Source organism: Oxyura jamaicensis, chromosome 5, assembly GCF_011077185.1.
Source record: "Oxyura jamaicensis isolate SHBP4307 breed ruddy duck chromosome 5, BPBGC_Ojam_1.0, whole genome shotgun sequence".
In the NCBI taxonomy this organism is placed as follows: Eukaryota; Metazoa; Chordata; class Aves; order Anseriformes; family Anatidae; genus Oxyura; species Oxyura jamaicensis.
This window is the reverse complement of record NC_048897.1, coordinates 2075447-2101779: the sequence shown is the minus strand read 5'-3', so window position 1 is coordinate 2101779 and position 26333 is coordinate 2075447. Positions and strand designations below refer to the sequence as shown.

General features: G+C 49.7%; 1 protein-coding gene across 7 annotated transcripts in view; it reads left to right on the top strand.

Annotated features, from left to right (window-relative positions):
* The window catches only part of RAB3IL1 (RAB3A interacting protein like 1), a 33836-nt gene extending 13784 nt beyond the window's left edge, over window positions 1-20052 (top strand). Inside the window, exons 1-12 of one of the 7 annotated variants that reach the window (XM_035326771.1) lie at window positions 1435-1460; window positions 7200-7434; window positions 7941-8036; window positions 9609-9686; window positions 9761-9976; window positions 11770-11889; window positions 12772-12900; window positions 13016-13128; window positions 15997-16096; window positions 17040-17106; window positions 17498-18067; window positions 18129-20052. In XM_035326771.1, coding sequence (XP_035182662.1) covers window positions 1444-1460; window positions 7200-7434; window positions 7941-8036; window positions 9609-9686; window positions 9761-9976; window positions 11770-11889; window positions 12772-12900; window positions 13016-13128; window positions 15997-16096; window positions 17040-17106; window positions 17498-17580 — 1254 coding nt within the window. In that variant the 5' untranslated portion in view covers window positions 1435-1443 and the 3' untranslated portion in view covers window positions 17581-18067; window positions 18129-20052. Of the gene's footprint in view, window positions 1-1434; window positions 1461-1972; window positions 2029-2595; window positions 2835-3747; window positions 4916-7175; window positions 7435-7940; window positions 8037-9608; window positions 9687-9760; window positions 9977-11769; window positions 11890-12771; window positions 12901-13015; window positions 13129-15996; window positions 16097-17039; window positions 17107-17497; window positions 18068-18128 lie in introns of those variants that run through there. The other 6 variants (XM_035326774.1, XM_035326769.1, XM_035326772.1 and 3 more) reach the window with 6 other exon arrangements.
* The last annotated feature ends 6281 nt before the right edge of the window (window positions 20053-26333 follow it).

Genomic DNA, 26333 nt, shown 5'->3' with positions numbered 1-26333 from the left:
GGTTTGCTGGCTTCTCTTTAAGCCATGGGTGGGAGCCAGCTCTGTGTGTCTCACTTGCTGCTGAATTAGACACTTAGGAACACTTCATAGCAGTGCCTGGGGGACAGATAGCCTTGCTCAGAAGCTGTGGAAAGGCAGCAGTTTTTGCTACCTCAAGGCATCTCAAATGGTAACCCACAGCTTGGCAGTGATACGTGCTGGGTTTTGCTCTGCTGGGCCACCTCATTCATCTGGGCATGAGGAAGTGTCAGGGTCTGTCCAGGCTTCCTCTGCAGAGCTGCCTGTCCTTTGGGGCTGGGAGTGAGGCAGGACACACACCACTTTTACCTTGTGACAAGTAGTTCTGCGAAGAACTAGGATTCTGCATCCCCAGTACATCCTATCTTAATGCTTCCTGACTGCATTATCAGTTCTCTTCCTGCCTTTGTTGGATCTTGGAAGCAGTTCCGTCTTTCTAATCTGAGGACCCTCCATCCCTCCCAGCCAGGCCTTGGGAGATAACAGTGATGACCGATTAGTTCTGGTGCTGCCTCGCAAAGCTGAACATCTCCCCTCTTCTCCCAAAAGTTCCCTGAAGATAACAAAGGCAGGGCTGTATGTGACATGGACACTCAGGAGACGCTGGGGCATGAAGTCACCCCCCGTGTGGTATCCACATCATTCAAAGGTTTTGGGAGGGATATTACAGCCTGGAGGAGAGCCCTGGGCAATGGCAAGGTAGGAAGCAAGGGGAAAAGTGGAAGAAGGGCTGATGTAGAAAATACGCTCTGAGGGTGGCCTGAAAGAGCAGGGGCAGCTTTGGTGCAAAGGAGGCACCGCTTGCTGAAATTGCAGTGATGTCAATCCAGAGGCTGTTGTGGACCTGTCTGGGGCCTGGGGTAACAGCAGGAATGCTTTGCCCTTTTTGTTCCTAGCAGGCAGACATACCCCCAGTGACTTGGACAATGGGCTGTGCACTTCTTTGGGCACCTTGCTGGGGAATGCTATAAGTGACAGCTGTCTTTCTGCCTGTAGTTAATGCCCCAGAGAGAGGGTAAACTTCCTAGAAGCATAGCTCCTCTTGATTTCAGTGGCTGGCTGTATAGTGGATTGGTCATTTCCAAATGCCCCAGGCATTACCTGCTCACTTCTGGGGCTGACCCTTTTCACCCCTCTGTGCTTGTAAGACCAGGCCCAAGAAGAAAAAGCTTTCCAGATCATTGATGTCCTGGGTACAAGGGCTCCTCTGTGCACATGTGGTGATGCAGGGGGAGGAGTGGACAGAGAACAGTGTGTTCCCGCTGCTTGGCAGAGAGGATGTAAATCTATGGCTACAAGGCTGCTCTCATCTACTGGGAGGGCAGCCATGCTCCCTCAGCCTGCCGGGGCTGACAAGTACAAGGAGGAGCTAGCTAAAAACTGGAGCCATGATATCTCAAAGCTCAGTAACAATGAGACCAACTCATGTCAATGTCACTCAGGTAAGGGTATGGAAACTCCAGTGCTTTCTCTGAATGCTGAATTTAAAAATCCCTGTCCTTTCACTTTCCTGTACGTTTTGGCTTCTTTAAATCCCTGGCTTTCCTACTGATCCCATGTAGCTGTTTCAGCAGGACTCCAAGAACGTGCTCTGTGCCAGGGAGTTATATGTTTATGTACAGTGTAAATGTGTCAGCAGTTGCTGGTAGTGGTCTGAATCCCTCTGTGAGCACACACCAAACCTCAAGGACCCCTCCAGTTGTGCGGTCTGAAAACTGCAGTGACCGAAACTTGCTTACAGCTGCTTCCTCAGTGCCAGCATCACAGCAGAGGCTGTCTCTCTGCAAACCTTAGCTAACCCCAGCAGTGCAAACCTCTTACATCCGGACTCAGGAACTCCAGATCAGGACACTGACAGAAGTTCTGAAATTAGTGTTTATCTTTTATCTCTCCTTTAGGCCTTCCACATGACTTCAGGCTCACAAAGCCCAGGATTGTATCTATCTCTCTGCAGCTCCCTGAAAGGAAGGTGTGGGGAGCTGGGGGCTAGCATTTTCATGCAGATAACTAGTGATAGGACCAGAGGGAAGGCCCCAAGTTGTGCCAGGGGAGGTTCAGGGTGGGAATGAGGAGACATTTCTTCTCAGAAAGAGCGGTCAGGCACTGGGAAGGGGTGCCCAGGGAGGTGGTGGAGTCACCGTCTCTGGGGCTGTTTAAGGAGAGGTTGGACCTGCTGCTTGGGGACATGGGTCAGTGGGTGACACTGGTGGTTGGGGCTAGTTGGACCAGATGATCATTTTGGGCTTTCTCAACTCTAATGCCTCTACAATTCTATTCCATGTTTTTATTGTGAAGAGACTGACACAGTGTGCATCCCTGCAAGCTGGAGCTCTGACAAAAACATCGCATATCACAAAACCGCTGATACAACCCATTACAGTCCGTGGCCACAGAGCCCGGCTCGGCACTGACGGCTCCCCCACGACCCCTCGGGGCCGAACCCTGCCCGGGGGTCCGAGGCTGCGGGACGAGACCCCTCCCGTCAGCCGGGGCCGCCGCGGCGCCGCCTTCCCCTGCGGCATCGTCCCCTCAGGGCGGGCCGAGCCCGTCCCGTCAGGGCTCCGGGGCGGTAGCACGCAGTCGCTCCTCCCGCCGCTGCCGGAATCGTGCGGGGGCCCCCTCGCTTCTCCCTTCTCCTCCCCTCCCGGCCCGTCCCCTCCCCGCAGGCGGGAGCGAGGCCCTTGAGGCGGGCCCGGGTGGGCTCGGGGCCATGGGGGCAGCGGCCGCTCCTCCTCCTCTTCCTCCTCCTCCTGCGTCGCCGCCACCGCCGTGAGGAGCGGCGCGGCTCCGCCGGGGGGACGCGGCATGAGGCGGGGGTAGGTGCCGGGGAGCCGCGGCCCCGGGGGGCTTCCCAGGCTCTCGGTGGGCGGCCGTGGGTCTGGGAGGGCGGCGGGGGAGCCTGCAGCGCTCTGGGGTCGGGGTCGCGGTGGGGCTGCCGAGCTCTGCCCGCTCGCCGGTGGGACTGGGGTTGGGTTCTCCCCGGTTTTCCCTTCGGCTGGCTCGCTCGGAGCTGTTAACGCCTTGTGTCCCCGCAGCTGGAAGCGTCGAGCTTCGGGCGAGTCCAAAGAGTGCAGCCAAGCCTTAGCGCAGGCAGTGAGACGCGGCTCGGGGTGCAGATAGCGAGAGGAGCTTCACGTAAGGAGGCAGAAAGCTGATGGCGAGCGCTCCCCGGCTCAGGCACAAGAGCATTCCCCAGCTCAGACACAGAATATTCCCCAGCCCAGACACAGGAACGCAGCGCCTGATTGCTGCCCGTTGAGGCCAACGTAAGAGATAGGAATTGTGTGTTACATTTCAATGCACCACTCCCGTAAGTTTCGCCCGGGCAAAAGCTTCAGAGAGCGAGCTGCTGAGTGCCCGGTGGGACAGGCGAGTGGTTCTCCGTGGGCTGATTTGGGATCGTGGCAGCACCACACAGCAGCTACAGGGCTGTTCCCACCGGCACCGCACGCTCAAGTCCTCCTCGGCAGCCTGCGGGCTGGAGTTTAACCTGGAGGGACCCGCAGGCTGTTGGTACAGGAAATAACCCTGTCAAATCAGCACTGCAGGAAACGTGAGGCCTGCTGGAAAAACTGCGGATCCTGCACATTTTTTTGCTTTTTCTACAGAATCCAACTTTAGAAGGTTGTGGTGCGTGTGGCTTTTTTTTTTTTTTAATGTATATTTTGTTAGTTCTTTTTTATTATTATTTGCTTGTTTCTTGGGGATTTTTCCCCCCTGATTTTTGCATTTCTGGTGTATGTGGGGGACCGTTAGGATATGGTACATTTTTTCTGAGGAACACAGCTACCAGTCAGGCCAGCAATAGCAGGACAGCACAAGCGTACGTGGTCCTTTGGTTGCTCAGGGTGTGTATTTCAAACCCCAGCTGGAGAATGGAGATAAAGGCTTGTCTGGACAGAAGTCAGCACAACCAAGGCTTTCTTGGCAGTTCTGTTTGCACAATGTGGAGAACGTGCTGTTCCGTTATGGAAGATGAGATGATTTTTCGGGGTAGGTTTTTAGGTCCTGTGGCATTATGGAGATGGTGTAGATGGGGCTTGTTCTATTTCTGCCTGTCTTCCAGTTTTCTTCCATCCTGCTTCTATGTACAGAGCATACGTGTCTTCCAAGGCAGATAACTCTCACCTGAGAACTTAAGTCATGAGGAGACGTTTTTTTCCCTTTTCCCCCTTGTTATATATGGGATAGGTTAACTCTTGGTAGTTAAGTGGACTGTTGAAATGTCCTCATTTTTTTTTTCTAGCTGTTTGGGTTTGAATTTAGTTTTTTCCTCTCCGCTTTGTTTTTTGTTGTCTTCTGATCACAGGAGCTGGGCTCCTTCTAGTGAGCTTCGGGTCCAGCGCAGGAGTGCCTGGGGAGATGTGGTCCCTGTCATTGGCCCAACCTAATCTCAGAGGTCTATGGCAGAGAGGGCTTTCACTGTGCCACCTGAGAAATAGCTGAACTGTTGAACGAACCTTTCTGTTTGAAATGCTCTCCCTGCTTCATGGCAAATCCACGGCAGAAAACCTCCCCTGATTTTTGTGTGGCAAGGATGAGTTGTTTTCATCAACTCCCCATCTTCCTGTAATGGGCTTCATTCCTTTCCATTGGGTCATTCTTTTGCTTGGTACCTCCCCTTCCTGAGTGAAGCCTTTGGAGACCTACTTATTCCGTTAGCTATGTTGCTGTTTAGGTATGTGATACATGTTAGCTCATCTTGGCCTTTTAAAACCATTTCATTTCTTCTGTGCAGTTTTGCCCTTCCTCTGATGAACCAAACGCGTCAACAGAGCAGCCAAACTGGATAAAACAAGCGCTGCACAGTCTGAACACGGTGTAATGCACACTTGTCTGCCCTCTTGCACCTAAAGGGTAGAGGCATGCACAGTATGGGAATTCCTGTTGGTCACGGGTCACTCACTCAGGTGTATGCATTTGTGTGTATTGTTTTTTATCTAGCAGTTCCAGTGTGATGAATAGCTTGAGCTGAATTATCTTTGCACGGCAGCACTGTCTGTCCTTTTCCCTCTGATCAAAATTATTTTTATTTTCATGCCCTTTCCCTATGTTATTTTCAACGCTTCCAAATTGAGTATTATTACCAGAATGAGCCTCTCCTCCTAGATCTTCCCAGCAAAAGTTCAGTAAAAAACAGGTGAAGTCAACAGGACCCCCTTTCCTTCTGCAACCTTTCCTACCTTCCAGCACTGTTGACATTCTCACTTGTTCTTGCTCTACTAAGAGCCCACCAAAATCTGGGGTTCTGACTGCAATGTCCCCTTTTCCCAGTTCTGTAGAAAAAATGCTGTCCAGTCTGCATGGCATAGCATCATGGATGGTCCTGTGCTTTAGTTTTACAAGGATTCGGAGATTTCCTTGTGTCTTTTTCACACTATTCCTGTGATACCCATGCTGAATTAGCTGCTGCTTCTTTCCCTCTTTGAAAGATCACCGCCGATAGCTGCTGTTCATGCACAGCTTTGGGGAGAAGGAAGGTACCTGCATTGCCCCAGGGCAGTTGGAGTAGAAAAGGCAACAGCACCGTGCTGCTGTCGGGTGGCATAGCCTAGGTGAAGAAGGCTTGGCTGCAGCTGGGCCTCAGGATTCGACTGCGTTTTATATTTGGGTGAGGTGAAAGAGATTGAGGTTGTGTTGGGCTGTGCGTGGCTGAGGATACAAGCTTGCTCTCTGTGCTCTGATGTACGGTATGGGGCCGGGGTCAGAGTGGGGTCTGGTTGGAATGCAGGAGGTGGAGCAAGACCAGGAGAGAAAAATAGAGATTGGGAAAAGGGAAGAAGAGGAGGGGACCTTAAATGTTAAAAGGTGATGGCTGCTTTGCACGAGAAGGTGGTGGGCAAGAGGCAGCAGCCAGGAAGCGTGCAGGAGGAGGGACTGATGCTGTGCATGCGAAAGGATAGCTCCACAGCTCTGCCAAGGCTTGTTACAGATAGCTGGCAGCTGGTTGATCTGCAGAGCAGTGTGCGAGTGCTGCCGAGTGGCTGGACGTGATAGACAGCCTCCACGTGCACAGGGCTTGGTGGCACTCCCTCGGGCTTCAAGTGGCAGGTGACGGTGTGAGGACAGCTCTGTGCAGGGAGGAGTGATGCACGTGCTCCTGGCAGCACCGTGATTGCAGCGCCTGCCACGTGGATGTCCAAGTCTGCTTTTTCCTCCCGTAAGACCCCAGCAGCTGCAAAGCCTGCTCGATTCATCAGCCTTGGTCTGTGTTAGCGTGCCAACAGCTGACAAAGTCCTACTGAGCGCTGGGGAGCCGTGTCCCGGGTGACTTTTCTGATTTCCTGTCTCTGCTACATCTGTACGTGCCAGCCTTTGGAACTAAGGCGTAGGGCTTCGTCTCAGCTCGGGGAGGATACACTGCTTTTGGCAGCACCGTGGCGGGCTTTGGTGGAAAAGCAACAGTTTGAAGAGGAGTGGGGGCGAAGGCTGGGTTTGCTGTGAAGGATCTGTGTATTGCTAGGGAATGTGGGAGCTGTGCTTTGTCTTGCTGCTTCCCCTTAGCTGGGGAAGCAGTGTCCCTGAACTTATGCCGACTGGGTGTTTGCTAGGTTTAGAAGTTGTATCCATGTGAAAGGAGTCTTCAGACCTGTGCTTGCTTCTGGGTGGTTTGGTCCTACCTAACAGGCTCCTGGGCTCTGTGCCGTGTCCCTGGTGGTTCTTTCAGTTCCCGTTTTCTCTCCCGGTTGTGAGAAAATGGTTTGTTAAGGACTTTCCCTCCCTGGAAAGTCTTGTGCTGAGGGTAAACGAGCCCAGCCTAGGGGTAAAGGAACTGGTGCTGCTGCTGGGCATGAAGCAGGTCCTCTCAGCCAATCTTGGCCTCATCCTACACCCTCACCATCTCACTTCTGTGCCTTTGAGAGGCTGGAGGTGGATGTGCTGGGAGTGTTAGAGGGGGGCTGTGAATCACCTCCTAGTCCTGGTTTTGAATGAGGTCTCAGTTTTGAGACTCAGATTCCTGCAGCACAGAGGCCCACAACCTTTTGAGTGCCCACTGCAGCTCCACCAGCAAGCAGAGGATGTTACTGAGCGCCCTGTTCGGTGCAATACTGCTCAGCCTTCTTGAAATACTGGGGAAACCCAGCCTGGTGTGTCTTAATGCTGCCTCTGGGGCTCCCTCTCAGCCTGGCAGGTTTGCTGATAACCCCCATATAAAGTTTGACTGTGCTGGTCCCCTACAGCCAGACCCATTTGGAGGAAGACAGCCAGCAGCAACCAGCTGTGGGGTACTGGAAGCCACTAATGCCATCCAAAGGCAGCAAGGAGGAGCCAGAGACTGGGTGCCAGGATGCTGGAATTGGGGATGAGAGCCAGTCTGCGGAGCAGTGCAACGTCTCACGCCTCCGCAGCTCCTCGGTGGAGATCCGTGAAAAGGGATCTGAGTTCCTGAAGGAGGAGCTGCACAAAGCGCAAAAGGTAAAGCCCGGAGCTTGTGAGAAGAGCTGAGGATGGAGGCACAGACTTGAGCAGTGGGGCGTTTTGTAGAGGTCGTGGGGGAGCAGGGTCTGAATGTGACTGCGCAGGAATCTGGAGTACGCAAAAGAGAGAGATTGAGGTGGTCATAAAGTCTTTCGGAACGGGAGAGCAGTTACTAGGGTGGTCCAAAGTCCCTGGGCCAATGTCCAAATTAGTCCTGGAAAACTGCTACAGGGGTCTGCGATATGCAGAAAGCAGCTTGAGGTGTGCAGTGCTTACTATGCAGCCTCACTGCTCATGGCAAACGAGCAATGCCAACCTGAAAAGCTCACCACGGCTTGTGGAGGGATGCCTTGGGTGGCACCGAGTGCTGTGACAGGAGTCTTGGGCCTCTGATCCACGCAGGGGTGGAAAAAAGGGGTGCAATTGGTAGGTGGGGCCAGGCAGGCATCAGCACTGCTGGTGCCTGCTAGGACTTTATGCATTCCTCTTGTCTTCCTCAACAGGAGCTGAAGCTGAAGGACAAAGAATGTGAGAGACTGTCAAAAGTCAGGGAACAACTGGAGCAGGAACTAGAGGAGTTAACAGCTAGCCTGTTTGAGGTACCACCCTCTTCCTTTTCCCATCATTTCTTAAACTAAGCTCGCTTCCAACTCCAGAGAAAGTCTACCTCGAAGGACTTCCACAGCAGTATCCCCTCCCACAGCTTCCTCCTTCCCTCTTGTTCTTTCTGATTGGAAAGCTGTGCAGAGGTGCAGGCAGAGCCTCACAGGAGCTGGTACCTGCTGCCGGGGAGGGTTTGCATGCACTCCTTTCCCCTCGTAACATCTGTATGGTGACATAAATAGCACAGCAGGTATGGGGCCATGGTTGCAAACCCAAGCAAAACCAGACATGGGGATGCCCAGAACTGGAGGTGAGCATGACTCCCTGCCCTGTGCCTGCTCTGCAATCTGCGCAGCAGCTGCTGTGTAGGAGGGATGAGACCCTGGCTCGTGTCAGCCCTTGCCTGGGGTAGGAGCAAGTTGGATGTCCCCTGTACGCTCAGCTCCAGTGAGTGTTCATGTCTGTCTGTGGTGGTGGCGGTGATGTTTGTGATGGTGTTTTGCTTTAGTTTGTTTTTTGGTGATGTGGTTCTTGTCAAGCTCTCTCCTGACAAGATCCCATTGCCAACAGCTCTTATCTCTCGATCTGACTGCACAGTGAGGGAAGCCGGAGCCCAGCTGCACCTTTGAAACACGGGCTGGTGCTGCGTGTGAGCCCCCACAGAGCATCCTGCTTCTGGACAGCTGGCTGCCCGGGCTCAGGCTGAACTTAGAGACAGCACACCCGAGGGATTTCGCCTTCCTTCGGTGGCCGTGGACAAAGTGCTTTGAGGCAGTGCTGTGGGGTGGCCTCAGCTGAGACTGACACCACCCGCCTCACCCTTCCTGTGGGAGATGCTTTCAAGCTGGTCTTGTTTAGTCCCCACCTGAGCTACCGCTGCTGCGTTGCAGCCATGCCCAGAGCAGCGAGGGCTGGCCACGCCACGAAGGAAGTGGGAGCAGAGTGCAATAACAAGGCAGGCAAGAGTGGGAGAGCAGTGACCTCACCAGTGGAGGAGCAAGGATGTGGAGTGTGGGTCAGGATCTTTGCCAGAGATGGTGATCAGGGTGAGAAACAGTCCAGTGATCAGCCAGCAAGTCTGCAGCGATGACACACGCCTGAGGTCAAGCCAGGAAACAAACCCGCTGGCTTAGGGTCAGGATTGCAGGAGCACTGGATTGGGTGCAGACACAACTGCTACACGGCTGAGATGTAGCATGGGTGGGTGCCAATGTTAAAGCCTCAGCCCTAAAGCAAATCCCAAGGGCAGGGAGGGGCAGGCCCTTGCTTCTAGCTTTCTTCACAGCACCTTTTATCAGTGAAGATTACGACCTTGGACCCTGCCAGCTGAACTCTTAGCTACTTTAGTCAGTTATACTCCTAGAAGGGGGATGCACTCCACGACCTAATATCGAAACCCTTTTTGTGGGAAATTCTGGGGGAAAACTCATTTGGTAGAGTGCAAACCTCGGATGTGGCAGAGATGTCTTGTCCCCCTGTTTGCTTGTGATATGGCAGAGCTTTGGCCTGCCCTGGTGGCTTTTTGAGATGGAACTGCAACAGACGGACTAAAACTCTTTCTGGTCCAGGAAGCACACAAGATGGTGAGAGAAGCAAACACGAAACAGGCGGCGTCAGAGAAACAGCTGAGGGAGGCACGGGGAAAGGTGAGAACTGTGCTGTCTGTGACTTGATCTCTGTGCTGGATTGGTGCTGTTGACTCTCGCCTTGTCTCTCGCAGATTGACATGCTGCAGGCAGAGGTGACAGCTCTGAAGACGCTTGTGATCACATCCACACCTTCATCTCCAAACTGGGAGCTACACCCTCAGCTCCAGAGCCCTTCTAAAGCTGTCTTCAGGAAAGGCCATGCGCGAAACAAGAGCACCAGCAGTGCAATGATCACAGCTGCCAGCCACAACGCGACTCCAGAGCCAGTCAGTCGTGAGTGCAAAGAGGTGGGTGAGGGCCATGCACTGCATCAGCCATGGAGCCACTGCTGCCAGCAGTTGCTGAGCAGAAGCCAGTTATTCTGCTGCATCTTGGCAGTTGAGTCCACTATCTGTTCTGGCATGATTTGCTTTTGTTCCTTTTCTCTTAACTAGTTTGGCTTTTAAAGATCACAGATGGATTTGGACTCCAGGACCCCTTCATCAACTCTTAGTCTCTCATTCTGTGTCCTTGGGCATTTCACTGTACTTCCTCTTTGCAGAGCATATATTTAATGTTTACCTTTCTCTCTGGAAGGACTGGGCAGAGAAGCCTACAAAGCATTTGTGAATATCTTTGAGTCAAACTGTATTTAATTCTCTTCAATGATCGTTTAATAGTCCTCTACCTGCTGTGACTGTGAGTGTAATGCTCTTCTGCAAGCAGGACTTTTCTGGCTGGGAACTTTCTGCTAGCCAGATGTATGCACAGCTACCCTGAAGAGCAGAAAGGAGGCAAGTTTTGGCGCTTGATCAGTAAGAAAGAAAATGAGTGAGAATGTGGTGGGGTGTCTCCTTAGTGATTTTTTTTGAGCTGTGGCTTCTGTCATAAAGAATTGTTACGAGAACATGGAGACACCTGGTCACTCATCTTGTGTGAGGCTGCGTACGCAGATGGGCTGCTAGTGAAACTAATACTTTCACCAAGCAGGACTGTGCTGGCAGCACTGGTAACCTCACTTTTTGGCAGTGAATTCAATGGCTATACCTTGTCAGCTTCTATGTGGTGCTCTTGTTGCTAGTTTGGACAAAGTGCTTCAGGCAGCGTTGGCTATAACCATTGTCCTGAGAGCAGCAGCAATGAGAGATGAAGATCTTTGTTTCACAGGCAGAGAGGAACAAAGGCTATGTCAGAGAAAAAAAAATAAAGGAAAAAAAAATGAGTTCAGTAACTGTGAAGCCCTGCTGTACTGGTTTCTCTTGGTCATTCAGAGATATGCTGGGAATTGGAGTCAAACACATAGTTGGCTAGAAGCTAATTTGAGGGCTGGGAAGAAAAAGGTTTTATTTATTTTTTTGTAAGGTCCTGTGACCTCTCCTAATGCTAACCATTCCTCCAGTCTGGACAGAGGAGTTCCAAACTGAGAACCCGGTTAGGTGAACCACTGATTACACGGTAGAAGTTACTCTCTGCCTACTGTAAGCAGAGATAATTTTATTACTGACTGGTTAGTTCATTTTTCCTGTTCTTAGCTCAGTCTCAGCAAAGCTTACATTGATGATGTGTAGAGAAATGCTAGCTCTTATAAGTGACTTGCTTGTTAAGGAGCTGGACCTGTCAATGCTTCGAATCCAATTTATTTGTGTAAACAACTTCCATGTTGTGCAAATATCCTGGAGTTTAAAGTCCTGGGGCTACAGCTTCTGAAGTGACTAATAAGTTTATATATCGGGGTGGGGTGATTTTTGCTAATTTACTCATTTCTGGCCCTCAAGTTCTTTAAAGACCTGAATGAGAGGTGAAAAGATGGAACCTGGCATTCAGAAAGTTAATACATGGTGCTTTATGGAAAACACGTCCCATCCTGAATTGTGCTGAAAACTTACATCATTTTTGTTCCCTTTTCGTACCTCAGACTGAAGTCAAAAGCTCTGGTTTGTGACCGTGTGATGTCTTGAGCAGGGTGCTTAATTCCCTGGACGAGAGGCCTTGAGCCTTTGTTTGTATCTGTTGTTTTGTCTTGTGTATTTTTACCTCCCTTTCTTGCCTGTCTCTCTCAAACCTTTTCCTTTCCTGTCTGTCTCCTCTTCTTGCCTCAAAGTCTGGGGTACCTGCTGCCCTCTGTCTGCACCTCTGTGTGACCCCCGGGAAGGCTGTCCGCATCACCTGTGAGCCAGGCTGGCAGGCACTGGGGGCAGAGGCTTGCTCGTCCTTGCGGCAGGTAACCTTTCTGGACAGGATCGGGGAGGGGTGGGACTCGTCTGCCTCTCACACTTCTGGCCTTTCAGTTCTAGTTTCATTTTATGTTAACCTCCATTTTTGCTTTGTTTTTCTGAATTTGGTTTTCCGTCTTGTGGCTCTGGAGCTCTCTCCTGGGGCGAGGTGAGCAGTCTCTGTAGCATAGACTGCGATAGAACTCAGACCTTTTCCAGTTTTGTTCACTCGTGTTCTTTGTACTGCTCAGCGTAGTTTCTTAGTTTGTTTTTCCTTTCAGCACCTTTAACAGGATTTGCTGGCCTTTTAAGGACGTGGCTGTCATCAGAGGTTTAAGTGTCAGGTCCCAGAGTCTCAAGGACTGAAGAATTTTCAGCTAGGCAGCGTTGGAGGGAGCAACCTTCCTGCTGGTCAAGGGGTGGGAGCAAACTCTTGGGTCCCTTGTTGCTGAGGAGTGGTAATTCTTGCAAGCCCATCTGTAGAAGGCAACGAGCAGGCATTAGAATTGGGAAAGCTATTCCTATTATATTGGGAAAGCTGAGATTGGTATTCAGCTTGTCCCTGCAAGCCTGTGTGATTGCCCAGCATTCCCATGATGTCTGCAGCTCCCCAAACAGCAGAGTTCTGGACTTGGAGTGGCCTTTAAAGGGCTGGCATACCCTGTTACTCGGGCTCACTGAATGTAGTCCTGTTGATGGCTATTAATACATACATATATATATGTATTATTTTTTTTTTCCTCCCAATTCATCCTTTTCTATAGCAGTCCTTTCCTTACAGAAGTGTTCTTTGTCCTGTGTGTCCTGCACAGTAACAGATACCATTTCATATGGTATCTTTCCCTCCATCCACCTTCCATCTTCCTTCTCCTCTCGGATGTTTGCTGCAGGTCGACTCCGTTTTATTTGCTGAGTTCCAGTCCTGGAAGGAATCTCCAACTTTGGATAAATCCTGCTCCTTCCTGGACAGAATTTACCGCGAAGATGTGGGACCTTGTCTGGACTTCAGTAAGCAGGAGGTGAGTGCTGGAAACTGAAGACAAAAAACCTGCATGGTCTGACAGACCTAAAAGGGCACCTTTAGGGAGGTGAGCTTTGTCCATCAGTATCTTCAGTCATTTCTCTTTGCTGCAGCTGTCCGAGCTGGTACGAGCGGCTGTGGAGCAGAATACACTCACCATTGAGCCGGTTGCTTCCCAGGCGCTGTCTGTGGTGAAAGGGTCAGCAGAAGACTGCGGTGGGCCAAAGTAAGGAACTTTTCTTATGCCCCCTTGTCTTTTCTTTGCCAATGGTCTTTTCTGACCTCCTAGCAGAGTTTGGCCAGGCCTGGCTCACTCAGTTACGAGGGCTCAGCTGAGTGGGCCACTAGCCTATGATCAGTGGTGATGAAGCTCAACTTATTTATGCGTGAAGAATTAGATCAGCTCAGCTGATCTACCCGAACTGAGTGTTTTGGGGGATAACTTAGTGATGTATCAGTACCTTCAGCTTGGAAAAGTTTTTTTTGCCCCTTAAGAAAGAAACTTTTAATGCTCTCTGAAGGTTTGTGTGTAACCTAGGGTGAAAGGGTTAAATCAGAGCTGTGTTATCTCATGTTCTTGTATTGCGAGACCTTTGAGCTCACCTTGCGCTATTGACATTGCTGGTGCTTCAGGTGGATTTGAGCATAGATCAGAAGAGATCCATTCTTGCTGCGTGTCATCTTTCCCACTTGATGCTCTCACCATGCCATTGGAATTGGGGCATGGCTCCAGAGCTGTGTGACCGTGTCTGACCTCAAGAAAGAGGAACTCTAGCAGGAGTGACATGATCTTCCAACCTAAGATAGGGGTCTTTATTCAGTTAATGAATTCAGTTTCAGTCAGGGCTCTCTCTTTCTGTTCTCCCCTTCCTTACCTTCAAGCAGAGCACCTTCTAGGCAAAGATGGTCCTGTAACAGTAAATGTTGCTCGCGTACAGCTTCCAACCACTCTCTTCTGCATTTTCTCTCATCTCTAGATAAATTGTTCCAAGAGCGTGTGTCAGACGTGCCAATAACAACCCATCCCATGTTTATCCTTGTCGGCTTCCTTTTGATTTTTTTTCCTCTTTGCAGTGTGTTCCAGTCACAAATTGTAATGCAAGTGAAGTATTAGGCAGTGATCAAGAATCTCTAATCCATTAACAAGTTACTAATTTAATGTGATTTAGCAGCTTTGAGGCTGGAGCTGAACTAAGCTAACCTTTTAACCACGTTTAATTTCCACCCAGACAAGGTGGTAAGGAATCTTGCTGTTGGTAATAAATGGCCCAAAAGGGATTTGATTTGTCCCTCTTTGTCTCCCAGATGCAAAATACAGATTTTTATGGCACCTTTGGTCGTGCTGTGGAGCAAAAAGGAGAAAGCTTGGGTCCTTGCCACCCTATTGTACAGACTTCAGTGCAAGGCTTTCAGGAGTCTAGAGAGGCAGGGACTGCATTGGCCACGTTGCCCATACAGCATCAAAGCAAAATGCTGGCCAGGAGGTGCTTAGGATAACTGGCTCTCGTGATGGCATGCCCAGCGAAGTGCCCTGAGGTATACAGAGTGCTTAAGGGTGAATGTACAAACGCTGTGGTTTAGGTTACTGCTAGCTAGGGCTGTGAGAGCTGGTGTTACACCAAGTGGTACCAACCAAGCAGTGACCAGCAGGATTCTCTTTTTTTCTAGTGTGCTGAAGTGCTCAAATTGAGGTATCTTAAAGGTATCTTGTTTACAAAGGTATTGGTCATCCTGCACGTCATGAGAATTTAATCCCTTTAAGTTGTGTTAATATTGGGCAATGATGGCTTCTTATTGCATCTGAACACTCACAACCCATGCTTCCACTCTTAGCTTATATTTGCAGCTAATATTTTCTTGATAGCAGTGGAAAGCAAGCACCAAGACCTGCTCAGAAGCTCTCTGGCACATCTGCTTCTGTGTGTGTTGTCATCTTTCATGGCTCTCAGAGCAATCTGTGCAGCTGGGAAATGATGTTCCTCTTCCCACCTCATGTTCCTTCTTCTGGGGAAATATGGTAATGACTATGCAGCAGAAAATTCTGCTTCACTGCTTTAAGCGATGGTAAAGGAGGGACCACTGGCTGGTACTGAGAACCATTCATCTTGAGAATAATGGAAGGAAATGGCAGGAAAATAGAGGCATGCTGCACCCTTGCTGGTCACTTCTTTTTGTGATATTTCTGGGAGCTGTATTGTCTTGAAAATATTATACTTTTCTTCACTTTGTCTGAGATCTCTTTATAATTGTGAAGCCAAACTTTTTTCCCTGTCAGCAGAGGAAGGGATGGGCTGGTTCTTAGGGACTTCAAGCCTTATCAGAGCCCCCTGGAGTCAGCACAAAGTCACCCCATGTGGCTTCAAGTACAGTGGCTCCAAATCAGGTGTAAATTAATGAAGGGGAGCCTAGCATAAAGGCTGCAGTGTGGCTCGTTTTGAGTTCTCAGTATGAGTAGCCAGTGACACTGGGTTTGTGCCACTTGGTGGTGACAAAGTGTGATGTGCAAGCTTTAGGCTATACAGAATACCTGATAGCTTCCATTTGTTCCTCAGAGGAGGCTTTATTTTTAAAATCTCTTTCAGAGTTCCCACATAACGCTTTCAGGGTTATCAGCTGTCCTTAAATGTGTTTTCCTGCAGTGTGGCAGACTTAGAGGTTTGCTGCTGGCTCGGTGCGTGGAAAAAGTCCAAGCAGGGACACCTCAAGGGACATCTTGCATGTCAAGTTAGGGGATATTGAGGAGGAGTCCAGATGATACTTGTTATACTATGCTTCAGCTCTACCTCTTTCCTACTTTCTGTTGTTCTGTCATAGGCTGTCTGCCACGGAAAGGTAATGCCTTGGTTTCCTTGGGCATGGAATAATTTATGGTATCAGATATTTAGCCTCCTAACCTCACCATTTATAGTATCTTCCGAGGTGTAAAAGGCTCATTATCAGCCGTGTTTTTTCCTTCTTGATGCTCACTGACATGGGTTTGGCTTCTGAGCTCCCCCTTCCATCTCCTGGGGGTAGTCTTGAGGTTGTTGCATTGCTGTGTTCTGCTGTGCCTCTGGGTTGCTCTAGGCTGAAGTGTTGTTTTCTCTCCCTGCAGGAAGTGTGCTCTAAGCGGCCTCCCCAGGACCTGCAAGCACCGCATCACGCTGGGAGATTCTGGAAATTACTACTACATTTCGCCATCCTGCAGGGCCAGGGTGAGTCTTCTGCCTGCCCGGGGTGCCTCAGCCCTCCAAAACTGGTCCAAGCCTTGGGGTGCAGGAGCTCTTGTGTCAGCCCTCAAACTGACAGAGATCTATGGGACTTGAGTTTGTTTTCCGAGTTGTGGTGGCTCTTGATCAGAGTGGATAATGCGGAGGTTTCCAGACCTGTCTCAGGCCCTGGTGGTCTGGGTTATGCTCGTTCAGGCAACCTGTCTTCAGTGTGTTCACTTCCATGGTTTGATTCATTACAGGAATTGGGTTTTTATTTATTTATTTATCATTCTCCTTTATAAAACACCATGATTTTCTGCTCTTTAAATGCTGGCTTTTGTTACTGTTCTGGTACGGATTATTGACTCAAATTGTTATGAGAACACACTGTCCTTTCCTTCAGAGGGAAGGGAGAAGGTGAATGATTTATTAATGCTGCCACTAGGGCTGTAGTTCAACAGAGCATTTAAAAGTTGTTGCTTTCCTGAGTTGTGTACCAGAAGAGCCAATCCTGCAACACATGGCCTTAGCTTGATTTAATTTTTGTCACACCATAATGTGTCAGAAACACCCCCATCTCCCTGCATGCAGACTTGCTGCACAAACTTTTAACTCCAGAGATTTTCTCTGAGTCAGAGAGCAGTGCTTTAGAAGGGAGCTTGTGGACTTTGCTGCCACATTAGTTAGTGACCAGTTACGTCTCAAACCTGCAGTAGAAATTCTCACGCTCTGTGTTGTGGGTAGTGCAGTATCCTGGTATGGGATTACAGATGCCCAGAACTTGGATATTTTTATCAGCTTTCTTCCTGTGTCTTTCTGTCTGCTGGTATGAGGTACTGTTTCTCAGGTGCTGAACACTAAGAGCATTCCTGCTGGGTGCTGTGGCAGGCCCCTTGAGGCTAAAGCAGTACTGTAGCTGACTCCTTTTTCTTTCTCTCTTCCTCAGATCACAGCAGCGTGCAACTTTTTCACGTACATTCGCTATATCCAGCAGGGCTTGGTGAGGCAGGACGGTAAGAGGGGAAAGTAGCTGGGTGCAGTGGGGGGCTTCTGTGGGCCACTGGGAGCAATTCAGTCCCTATTCGGCATGACGGGAATGGGGCCAGCTTGGCATCTCCCTGGATCTTTGGGAAACAGTTCAATGGCAAAACAGAGGCATGAGTAGGAGGGATAAGTGCACCCATTCCTTGCCCATCGGCTTCTTGGCAGCTTTGCCCTGGGATGGAGCTGGTTAGGGGTGACCCAATGGGCCGGTCCTGCTGGGCCTTCCAGCATGCCTGCCTCCCTCAGTTGTGAGATGAGCCTGGTTGGGCTGCACAGTATGACACGTGGTGGTGTCTACTTATACCTTTCTTACTGATTTTTCTTTATTTTCTTCTTCCCCACCCGCTTTTTGCCTTGTAGTGGAGCTGATGTTCTGGGAGGTTATGCGACTCCGGAGAGAGATGTCTCTGGCCAAACTTGGGTTTTATCCCAATGAGATATAAGCAGATGTCTGGAGCATGGAAGGAAACTGCTCCTGAGTGAATGACTTGTGAAATGTAGCCTGCCGAACAGATGAATGAGGTGCCTCTCCAGCACTGGCCTTGCTCCCTCCCCTACCTCCCTATGCCTGATGCTGATCATGGAGCAAAAAGCACAAGTTCCACCTCCGGCTGTCCCACTTCTCCAACTGTGACTGGAATGCAGCTGCGAAGCTACCCCTTGAGAGCTGGGCTGGTCCTGGCTGCTGGTCCTGGGTGACTGTCTACAGACTGTCCTCTGTGGAGACACGCAGCGTATACCCATTGTTTTTAAACTTCTGTTTTTATATGCAATCTGCTTTGGCATAGTCTGAGGCCAGCCATGTGCGAGTCAGGAGTCCTGGGCTCCCTTCTTTGTAAGCAAGTCTTTCAGGACAGATGCTGGCTGTCTGTCCATTTGTCCATTCCACTCATTCTTTGGGGCAGAGGGTGCTGTTGCCTAGCCATACACGTCAACAACTTACTCCTTTACTTTACAGAGTTGTTTACTCTGTCTTTACTTTACTTTACAGAGTTGTTTACTCTGCCAACAACTTACTCCTTTAACAGCCCTGTAGATGCCAGCAGCACAAAATGATCTTATGGAGAACCATGAACTACCTGTTTCCAAGTTCATCCATGCTCCTTTTCAAGAAGCCTGCAAAATAAGCTTTCTGCCAGATGAGTTGTAAGAGGGGTTTGTTTCTGTTTTTAGCTGGGGATTTGGCACTGGGAACTTGTAATCCAGGCTGGGGGAACAACCAGAGCTGAGCACCTGGGACCTTTGGGAGAAGAAAGCGAGAAGGAAAATTGCATAACTTGCAGCTGGCCGCAGCTTGGCTGCGGTCAGTGCAGGATATATTCTCCTGGCCTTGAAAATTTGCTGCAGGCAGATGGAGACCTTGTCAGATGTTGCCACGTGACAGTCCTTGGTGCAGAATTCCCCCATGGTGCTCCTAGATACAGATGTCACCCACATACAAATGCCTTGGATTTGTTACTACTCTGGGCACTGTTGTTCACACTTCGGATAGAAATCACAGTTCCAGGCCAAGTTCTTTATCTCCAGAAAGAACCTGCCCAGGCTGGGGACAGTCTTGAGGCCGAAGTTTCCTCATTAATATATAACAGCAGACCTAGAGATGCATGCCCATTTGGGAAACCCCGCATCTCTCAGGCTGCCATTCCCAGTGAGGAAAATTGAGATATTTTAGCATGTACATGAGGGATGCAACTGTATGTTTCAAAATCTGCTGGGAAGGATGTCGCTTTTCATTTCACCTGGCGTTTCTGCACTCTGGCGTGTCACCCTGTCTCTGCTGTCATCAAAACTCCTGTGTTAGCATGTTGGTTCCCAGAACCAGGTCACTGTCCTCAACTCCATTAAGTTCCATCCTCTCCTGGGAGATGGCTGCAGTAGGAATTTTGTATTTTTGCTGTAAGAAATATGAGCTGCTGTGGTTTTGTCCAGGGGAGGGAGGAATAGACTGGGGAATACAGGCTTTGGTTTGGAACCTAAGACAAGGGCAACTTCATGACAGATCCAAGAAAACCTTCCTGTGGAAGACCCCTAGTGAGCACAGGCTTTCCTGTCACTGAGCAGACACATTCTGTATGCCACTGAGTTTCTCCTCAGGGGGCTCCTTTTCTTATAGCACAAATGGTATTATTTGCTAGGGGTTGGCAACTACGTGAAACCTGAGTCCTCATCATCCCAAGAGCTGGAAGAACACATTCTAAAAATAAACAAATAGCTTTGAATCCACCTCCTTCAGCTCAGAAAATGCTGACCTGCAGGTGCCAGTTGTTACCACCCTGGTTCTGTTTTCACTGGACACAGCTGAGCTGCCTCTGACTCATGCTGATCACCCTAACTAGATGAGTGCCTGCATCAGCTGCTCCTGGCTGAAGAAATGTATTTCAAATGTGGAGTGAAAGCCTGGAGAATATATCTTTGGGTGAGGGGCTGGCAGGGTCTTGAGGCAGTGATATCCTGCATTTCTTTTGTTGGCATCTGCAAACTTGTGGCAATTTGGCATCAGCTTTTGCAGAGGAGAAGATAAAAACACCTTTCACCAGCTGCAGATTTAAGGTCAGTTCTATCCTTGGTAATTTCTCCTTGTATCTGCTCCCCCTGAGCTTTTGATCTCTGCATGTCATCATGTGCCATGAGCTGCTACATCGCACACCAGATGTGCCTACATTACAGCACTGGGAATGAGACGATCTCCATGTAGGAGATGGCTTGTAGGACAGCCCCCTCCCAGTGTCACTATGTAAAGCACTTTGAGATAAAAGGAAGTAGAGAAATGTATTGTATTGAGTTGACTTACCATTTAAAGCATAGAGAACAATTTGAAAAATTAATATGAAGTCACTCCATTAACAGCAGGATGGGTGGGTGCACCCTGCTCTTTAATAAAGGAAAAATAAACATTTGCTATTAACCTCCTTAAAGGTCTGGTTGCAGTTCTAGGGGTAGCTTGGTTGAGGGGCGTGTGTCTGTGTGAGCTCAGGAGCCAAAAGAAAAATCAAATTTGGCTGGCTCATGACTGAGTAGTTTGACCTAGAATGATGGGCTGGAGTTTTGGGGGAAGGTACTGAGTTCTCCTCCAAAGCTTTGCCTCATCTAGGCAGGCGGGGGGGTTGATTGTATTCACAGTAAGGCCAAGGGGAAAGGCTGACGCAGTGGCAAGCCCTGTGTTGGGTGTTTGCTGGGGAGGTCTTGCGTTAGAACATGGCTAAAGGCATGGCATTGTGGGGAGAGCGTGCAGGGATGTACTGACTTGAATCTTGGAGTGGCTGGAGGAGTTAACAGAAGGAAAAGCTAACAGTAACCCAGCAGGCAAACACAGTGACAAAGAGCTTTCTATCAGTGCTGCTGGGCTCAAAGATCCTCTGAAAGCAACATTCAGTCAGCTATATGCTCTGCGTTTCTTTTGCCAGTGTGCCTCTTAAGGGACTAGGTTTTCAACAGTTTTTGTTATCAGTCTGCCCATTCCTGTAGCTGTTGGCTTCTTGACTTCAAAAGGAGGCTAAGTGACAGTATTTTGGTAACAGCCAGTGTTTTTCCCAGGCATTTCTTATTACAAGGCAGGCCTGTGTAGTTCTTGCTAAGTTAGACTGAGGTTGGCTCAGCTGTGGTCTCTTACTGGCCTGAAGCACTGCATGGGTTACCCTGGCTATCCCAAAGGCTGGTTAATTCAAGGATCTTCTTCCTCCTTCCTTGCAGAGCTGAGCAGTTTCCTGCTTTGCCTAGCAGCAAGTGAAGACAGAACTGATGGGTGCGCTTCACAGGCTGCTATTACAAATGCACCCTTAATGATAGAGCACGAAGGTTTGCCTGGGTAGGTTTTTGGCCTATGGACTCCACAGCTTTCTAGTTCATGTTTAACCTTTCTAGCTGTGCCTGGCATGCCCTTGTGTGGTGCAGCAGCTGGAAAGGTGCTGTGGCTTTCAAGGATAAACATCCAGTAAGCAGTTTTTAATTTGACGAGCAGGAGACTGGGCAGGAAAATACTTCACGGAGCTGATGCAGAAATAACTTGTGTTTTTCCCTGTGGACTTCTCAGTTTCCTCCCCCTGCTGAGATGTGATTAACTCGAATGCTGAGGTGACTTTGCATCCTGTGAGGCTGGGGGAGGGCCAAAAGGTAACTCAAACACCAAATGCAGTTCTGTCCCCACTAGAACCAGCTGCTGGGATTGATTAATTCTATGAAGAGAGGCAGAAGTAGTTGGGGTTTGTTCAGTTTAGAGAAGAGATGGCGGGGAGACTTCATAGTGGCCTTCCATTAGCTAAAGGGTACCTACAGGAAATCTGGAGGCACTCTTTGTCAGGGAGTGGTGATAGGACAAGGAGTAATGGCTTTAAACTAAAAGAGGATAGGTTTAGACCAGATACTAAGAAGAAATTCTTCACTATGTGGATGGTGAGGCCCTGGAGCAGGTTGCCCGGAGAAGCTGTGCGTTCCCCATCCCTGGAGGTGCCCAAGGCTGGTGGCAGCCTGGGCTGGTGGGAGCTGTCCCTGCCCATGGCAGGGTGGTTTGAGCTAGATGGTCTTTAGGTCCTTTCCAACCCAAACCATTCTATGAAACTACTTGAAAGGAGAGAGCACTCAGACTTTGTTTGGAAATGTAAAGCAGGCTCCAGGTAAATACAGCTCCTGCAGACCCTTTCTTGTCCTTTATCCCCTTCTAGGAGAAGGGGGACTGTGGCTGGGTCATCCCTGTTTGTGGACACACCTGACAGGCAGCTCTCTGTGGTACAGAAGAGGCAGGCACAAGTGATAGGTGGCAGCTGGTTGCAGTCACAGTGTGTGCCTGACGTGGGGCAGCAGCCCTCAGACTGCTCAGGCTGGGAAGTGGGGCTGCTCTGGCTTCACTAAAATCATTTCCACTTCTCTTTATCTGTGGAAGTTAACACGGAAGATCTCTTGTACCACTGTGATAACTGGAGGGGAAAAGCAGAAGATCAAAGGCCTTTGGGAAATGAAATAGGTACAGAGCAGAAAACACCATTAGGCCTCACATTAGTAACAGTTGGTGAGACCTTCAAATATCCCTGTCATCCTTCACTCCTTGTAAAATGCTTGTACAGTCTTGAATAAATGGGGGTGTTGTCTTCCTTTAATAGGAGGAGTGGTCTATTACCACAGCTCTCAGGCTTCTCTGGTCAGTTTAGGCCAGTGGGGGTAAGATTTACCCTGACTGGATTCGCTCTCATTGGCATCAGATGTCATGGGAGGGGAAGAGAGGCACCAGAGGCAGCTCGGTTTCCACAGACGCCCAGAGGGAAGGACCTGCCACCTCTGAGACCTGGAGAACACCAACAGGTAGCAGTGACACTCGCCTGGCCCCCGAGGCCAGCAGCAGATACGATGGAGTATTTTGGAGGGCTGGCCTCCTCCTGCCATGGCCCTGTGGTGCTTCCCTGCTCGCTCTGAGCTGGGCTGTCTGTGCTCGGCTGCTCTGTCCTGTGTTAAAGCGGGTGCATTTTGGATTGAGGGCTGTCTCCAGAGTGGGAGATGCATAAATAATCCTACGGATTCCGTGCTTAAAAAGTGATGTAATTGGCCCTATCCAGTGCAGCGCGGCCTTGGTGTTCTGTCAGGCAGCCACAAGAGGGCACAGGCAGCCCAGGCAGGGGCCGTCCTCCATCCTGCCTTGGCGAGCAGAGACCTTCCCTGCGAGCAAGGAGCATCCTCGGAGTCTTTCTCCCTTCTCTTCCTGCCTTTGAGAAGGTTTTGTGCCTGCAGACTCGGCTTCTGCAGCCTCGTGGCAGGTGTGCTTCTGTAGCCTCCCTTCCCGGCCAGCAGTAAGAGTTGGTGTTAGCTGGGTGCTGTTCTCCTGGGCTGATTTGGGGTTCTGGTGTATTCAGTACCAGCCCTTCAGTAGTATTGGAATGCTTTGCTGAGGTGTGCTTTGTCAGGAGTGCCTTGCAACACCTGGGTTCCCCTTCACTGCTGTCGTGCCCAAAAGTGATGTTGTGCCCTGCTGAGGGACACTTGGGAGAGGTATTATTAAGCTAGTTGTTGTCAGGCCTCTGTTACTGAGATAAAGAGCAGTGAGGTAAAGAGCCCTCACCCTCTCCCTAGTGGAGAGCAGAAGGTAAGTAGAATCACCTAAATGTCCTTTTTCCTCCTTGTGTTTTGGGCAGGCTGCTATATCTTTGGCAAAGTGGTTGTGAGGAGGTGGCTGCTAGGCAGCAGTGTGCAGTGCCTGTTACCTGCCGTGTCTGCCTGCCCCAGGGCCATCCTGTCAGTATTATTTCTCATCCTGACTCTGTGGAATTCACAAGCAGACTGTCAGAGACGAGAAAGTCCCGTGGTCTCCCTCCCTCTGCAGGGCAGGGCTGCAGGAACGTGCCTGCAGAACGGCATGAAACCACATGCCTGACACCTTTCTCCATGTGCGAGCAGACTGAGCTTTTTGGCACAGTCATCAGATTGTGCTCCCATGGCCTTCAGCCATCACGCTGCTTTGCATTTGGGTCTTGACTTTAAGAGCCTCCTTCGATCCCTTTGTCCTTTCTCTAATACCATCTTTCAGAGCCCAACTCTTCAATGCTATGGAGAAGTTTGTTCCTCTCTGGGATTTGTTTCCCTGGTCCTCCAAATAATCCCACGTCCTGCACAGGATGGTTGGACCTTGACGTATTTTTGTCAGTCCTTTCTACACAGTCTGATGGCTGCGTTAAATTTAATTCAGTGTCAAAGGCAGGACAGGCTTTCTGTGTCTTTTGGGCAGAGTTTCCAGATCCTTTTGTGCAAATTGTTTTATGAATAGCATTTTGTGTTGTGTCTATCTGCGTCTACAACCTCTGCTAGTCTGTCCTGAGCTAAGAAAACAGCTTCAAAGGGATAGTAGTTTAGACAACTATGTAGATGGGTTTGCCTTGCTTGAAGGACAGTGAGCAAAACCATTGGAGAGGAAACCATTGTTTCTCCTCCTCTTTTCCTCTGAAATCCTTTTTCCCTGCAATAAAGAAGAAAGAAGTTTTTATATCTGGAGGTCTATGTCCACAAATCTGCCTTTGTGTAATTCCCTTTACTTTATCATGCTCTGTAAACAGAAAAGCATGTTTGACCTCGGTCTCTTCTTAAAGCTGTTGGGGCAGGGGGCGGGTGGGAGCAGGATGTCTCTTTGTCCTGGAGATGCCCTGATAAGACGTGTACCAGAGATGGGTGTGCTGTGAAGATCAGTGGTCCTTGTGACAATTCACGCGGAGCCTTAGCCAACTTGTGTGATGAAGTTTTGTAGTAGTACCGTAGACATGGAGATGCACGAGTACACATGTACAGACACCTTGGTACAGACACCCATTGTGCCACCAGCATCTTCATCAGCAGCCTCTAATGTCGGTTAATCTCGGAGGTTAGGGTTGTGCACAATGAGGTGCTTTTTTTGGCACTTAGATGTTAACACGGGTTTAAGTGCAGAATCTAGCAGACTTTGAATGGCAAGGAGAAAGGTACCAGGATCAGGAGCCTAGAGAATACAGTTGCTCGTGGGAATTCTCCTGTACTTTACCTTGCCTTCAAGGTTACTCAGGGTTTGCAAAGGACAGTAAATCAGGCTGCCTTTGCATGGGAGGTCAGGCTGTCCCCACATACACTTTGAAGGTTTCTGGGAATGAACAAATTAAACACTTTCTACTAGTTTCAGGTGCAGGCAAGAAGGGAGGAGGTAAGCAGGTGGCCTCAAAACTGCTCAGAAAAGCCTACTATTTCAGTGCTTTCATGATGACTAGTAAATTTCCTTTGTGACAAATACATTAAAACAGTGAAGATTATTGCAGATAGGCAGCGCTCTGTAAGCCATGGAGAAATTCCAGTTATTCTGGGTATCTGGGTAGTGTGGCCCTGCCAGGAAGAAGTCAATATCTTGGCACAACTCTGAAGTTGCACGTGGCACAGTGAACTGGGGCTGATCAGCTCTGCCAAGCCAACACGTTCCTAATAGGAGCAGTCCCTGTGGTGCCACTGGTGCTGGGTGCCAGGAGGTCAGTTTTGCTATCCATCACGTCAATATTTCCATGTTTGAGTGAGGGCTATTGGGCCGAACTGAAGGGAACTGGAATGCTGACTTTAGCCAGCCTGTTTGAGATGGACTTTGTGCTGTCTTACATAATTTTGCAGGCCTGTCAGAAGCCAAAATAAGCCCCCACTGGGGTAATTCCCCTCATTGTAAGAGATAAGTCAGATAACAGGATGCTTTGTGGCCCTGCTTGCTCTGTGGCTCTAATGATACCATTTGGATTTTGGTCACCAGTGAAATGCTACGTTGTGTGCCTGTTTCTTGAAGAGTGGATCCAGCAGAAGGCTCAAGGGTGCTGTTATGTGCTTTATGGTGAGGTTACGTGGGCTCAGTGAGCAGTGAAGCCCCTTCTAGAAGAGCTGATGTGAGCCACAAGGAATTGAGGTACTGGAGCCCATGCATAACGCCTGAGAATGGGCTGTGGTAGAAAGACTGCAGAGCCCGTGCACCGAGCAGGTTGGCTAAGCACCAAAAGATGCATCCTCTTCTCATAAGATTAGCAGGAAGGTAGACAGGTGTCAGGGGAATAAGGGCAACTCTGAGCTGATAATGATGAAAGTTTGGGAAGGAGATGTTAATTTTTAGCTTCTTTTTGGCCAGGTAGAAACTGAAATGATTCCCCATGCAGAAGAAGCTATCAGATTGGGTTAGCTGAACGGGTAAAGTTGACTTGTTGGTACACGTCTGGTTACTTGTAAGTAACTTCAAAGACAGAAGAGTTGTTCACAACCATTTATGGAGCAGCAGAAAGCCCCCAAAACAGCTCACTAAAGGGAGCTCAGAAGCTCCCACTCCATCCACTAACTGCCCCAATCCCCTGAAGTCCCTTTTGCCACCCCCAGGCTTCTCTCAGCAATTTCATAACGGCCAGCCTGAATTATCACTAAGGGGTAATAATTGGAGGGGTGAACAAGGCCAGGAAGGTTCCTGGTAATGTTTCTGAACTAGGCCCCAGGTAGGCAGCAGACTTCCCTAGGGATAGGGTCCGGCTGACGTGTGGGGCCCTCAGAAGGGAGTCGCCTATGACCATTACCCTTCTTTCCTTCTTGGTGGAGGAAGTCTTGAGGCGTGGAGTCGACCTCCTTGCTCTAGACAACCTCCTGGGTGGACCTTCCCCCACACTTTCACCACCCTGTCCCTCGAGCTCCAGGGCCTCAAACCCACTGTGTAAGGGCACCTGGGGAGGTGAGGCAGGTAGGG